A 2,809-nucleotide genomic window follows, 5' to 3' on the forward strand; every position below is an offset into this window, starting at 1 on the left:
GGGGAGAGGCCGCTTACATGTCGTTCTCTTCCAGGAACTAGCGAAATACGAAGACATGGAGGATCAAGTGGTGCTAACTGAGAAAGGTATAGAAGCGGCGTCTGCTCGCCGCGTTGGTAGCCTAGTGACAGTATTCGTAGCTCAGGTGCTGATTTATCGTGCTTTTCTAGAACTGCTCGAGGATGGTTTTGGCGAGCACCCTTTCTACCACTGTCTGGTTGCGGAAGTGCCAAAAGAACAGTGGTCGCCTGAAGGTGAGACTTTCTGATGCTTATTTTTAGGTGCTAACTGTGCAAGAGGCGTCTTACACTTAATGTTATTGGTTGTACATAAGCTTCCGCCAGTGAACTGGGGTAGGAGGAATAGGTTAACTGTTAAATGCAGTAACATATAGTGATACTCTGCTGAAGTAGTTGCTAATCCTGGAGGCGTGGGAAGATCAGGTGTAACGTAATGTACTTGACTCCAATTAATTAAATGGCTTTTCTTGTTTGACCCTGACTTACCTTTATGTAATCCTGTTGAATCACATTTTTTTCTTTAATTTGTCCCCAATCTTCAGGTTACAGTCTCTAGCTTCGCCATGTACATGGCCCTTCCCCGTGTACATGGATGGGCGGGGAGGTAACTAAAAGATCCGTTACACAATAAAGTAGATGATCATAATATGAGGTAAGGTCTACAGGGACAAGTGCTATTGCCAAACCTTTACCAAAGACACAGTAGATCAGAAATCTGTTTGCACGCTTCTCTTACAGTATGTGCAGAGTGTTACAGTACATACAGAGTGTTATGGCAGATGTAGTTAAAATACCCAAGGTTTAGGTTTGACTGGGCCACTGTCGGAAGAGTTGGATTCTCTTCCCTATTGAGCTACAGAATTATAATTGAAGCTGCAGCCTTACTTACCTTGACTTTGTGGTGCTGAAGGTAAAAAGTGTGATGCTCTTAGTGGAAGCGTGCTTTTTTGCACAGTGTAGTTACTGAAGAACATACATACATTGAAAGATAGTGTTCTTCAGAGTTTGAGAGACTGTTTCGGCTGCTAAGGAAGCAGAGCTGGAGCAGTCACCTAGGTTGTGAATTGCTGTGTAAAGTTTACTTGTATTCCAGGATGTAAATACTGATAAATCAGTAGGGTATGCTTTTGAGGAAGAGTTCAGCAGTTGCTGTGATAGTACTTTTGGGGATTTTGGGGTATGGCAAGGACAGTCTTCATTCTCTGAGATTGATACAAGTCTGTCAGAACTCTTATTTCCAGTTGTGTGCTTACTTGCGAACTTCATTCTTAATTCTAACCTAGTAGCAGATGTCTGCATGTCACAAAGAGAACCGATGTGTTTAAATGTGCATGTAAGAGTTAAAATTTTTGCCTTTTAAATTCAGACTAGCTAAGTTGCACCCTTTGTTTCAGAACACTCCATTGTGGGCTTTGCCATGTACTACTTCACTTATGATCCATGGATTGGGAAACTGCTATATCTTGAAGATTTTTATGTGATGGCTGATTATAGAGGTACGTATTACAGAATTAGATGAGTTGCTTCCTATAGGATTTCTTCAAAATTAAAACTGAATTTCTGGTTTGTTGTATTTTTTTAGGACTGGGCATTGGGTCAGAAATTCTGAAGAACTTGAGTCAGGTACGTCTAAGAGATAAGTCTAAATAAGCTGAAGTGAGGATGTGTGGTAAGGCAGCATCCTTGCTCTTCTAACTGCATGAGAGCTGCTCTTTCAGCACTGCTCAAAGTTCAAGGAGATGACAGGTCACTAGGCAGCCTAAAACACTGTATAGAGCTGTTGAACTGTGATGAGTGCTGAAGTGACTGACAGAAGGAACTTGATGACTCCTGGCGATAACACAGTTAGTTGCTGAGTAGTCTTGCCAGGCTTATCATCTGGGTCTGCCGTTTGAAACGTGTCGTGTCATGCGCTTTTGCAGGTTGCTGTGAAGTGCCGCTGCAGCAGCATGCACTTCCTCGTTGCGGAGTGGAACGAACCGTCCATCAGGTTCTATAAGAGAAGGGGTGCCTCTGATCTGTCCACTGAGGAGGGGTGGAGGCTCTTTAAAATTGACAAAGAATATCTCTTGAAGATGGCGACAGAAGAGTGAGAGATGATTCCAGCAAATAAATTTTTTCAGCGAGTATATGTGCTCTCCGAATAAACTCCTTCTTGCTTTCTGTGTACAGTTTGTAGTGGAATAAAGTAGCATGGATGCTAATAATGAAAATGCTATGCAGGTGTGGTCATAGAGTAATTGTACTGTGATCTGGAGCTGAGGCATCTGTGAAGTCATCGATGTGCTTGTGTGTGTGTCCTTTACCAGTGTGGGCTTGTAATCTTTGTATATGGAAACTTCATTCTTGTAAGTGTTATTCAAATGTGTACAATGTACACACTGGTAGGGTTTGGTTTTAATTATTGCCTTTTATAAAAATAAATAGTGTTTTCACTTTGTGGCAGTAGTATGGACTTTTAATTCTCCCATACAGCTTTCTGTTAGATGATGTGCAAATGAATAAAGGACACTGTTCACGCAAACACTGTCATGACTGAAGGGAGATTTGCTGCAGTCCTGGAGACATCAGAGGTGTGCTTGTGTGCCTGTGAGGCCTGGGGTTGAGGTTCCAAGACCTGCACTGAAGCTGAGTGTTCAGAGGGGTTTGAGATCAGCCTCCGCTTCCTGTGGGGTGCAGAGCATCCTGTGCAAGTGAACTACAGCTGTGTTGGGGGTGGTTGGTTTGGAGTTCTTCAATTTGGCTGCTGGTCTTGGCCTTCTAGAAAGTGTCTCCAGAGGAACTTGGAG

At 42.9% G+C, this 2,809-nt stretch overlaps 1 protein-coding gene across 1 annotated transcript; it reads left to right on the forward strand.

Annotated features, from left to right (window-relative positions):
* Nucleotides 1–25: 25 nt before the first annotated feature.
* Nucleotides 26–2,459, forward strand: SAT1 (spermidine/spermine N1-acetyltransferase 1). Its single transcript, XM_009869283.1, has 5 exons — nt 26–86; nt 171–254; nt 1,415–1,516; nt 1,603–1,643; nt 1,943–2,459. The coding sequence occupies exons 1-5, from the start codon at nt 56–58 to the stop codon at nt 2,111–2,113; spliced, it is 429 nt and encodes a 142-aa protein (XP_009867585.1). The 5' UTR covers nt 26–55; the 3' UTR covers nt 2,114–2,459.
* Nucleotides 2,460–2,809: the final 350 nt, after the last annotated feature.

The sequence above is a fragment of the Apaloderma vittatum genome, unplaced genomic scaffold (genome assembly GCF_000703405.1).
Source record: "Apaloderma vittatum isolate BGI_N311 unplaced genomic scaffold, ASM70340v1 scaffold20025, whole genome shotgun sequence".
In the NCBI taxonomy this organism is placed as follows: Eukaryota; Metazoa; Chordata; class Aves; order Trogoniformes; family Trogonidae; genus Apaloderma; species Apaloderma vittatum.

Excerpts from the sequence above, each read along its gene's own strand:
- SAT1 (XM_009869283.1), top strand. The coding sequence starts at position 56 with ATGGAGGATCAAGTGGTGCTAACTGAGAAAG. Across the intron at positions 1,517-1,602 it reads TGTGATGGCTGATTATAGAG|GACTGGGCATTGGGTCAGAA; the intron begins GTACGTATTACA and ends GTATTTTTTTAG. Across the intron at positions 1,644-1,942 it reads TTCTGAAGAACTTGAGTCAG|GTTGCTGTGAAGTGCCGCTG; the intron begins GTACGTCTAAGA and ends GCGCTTTTGCAG.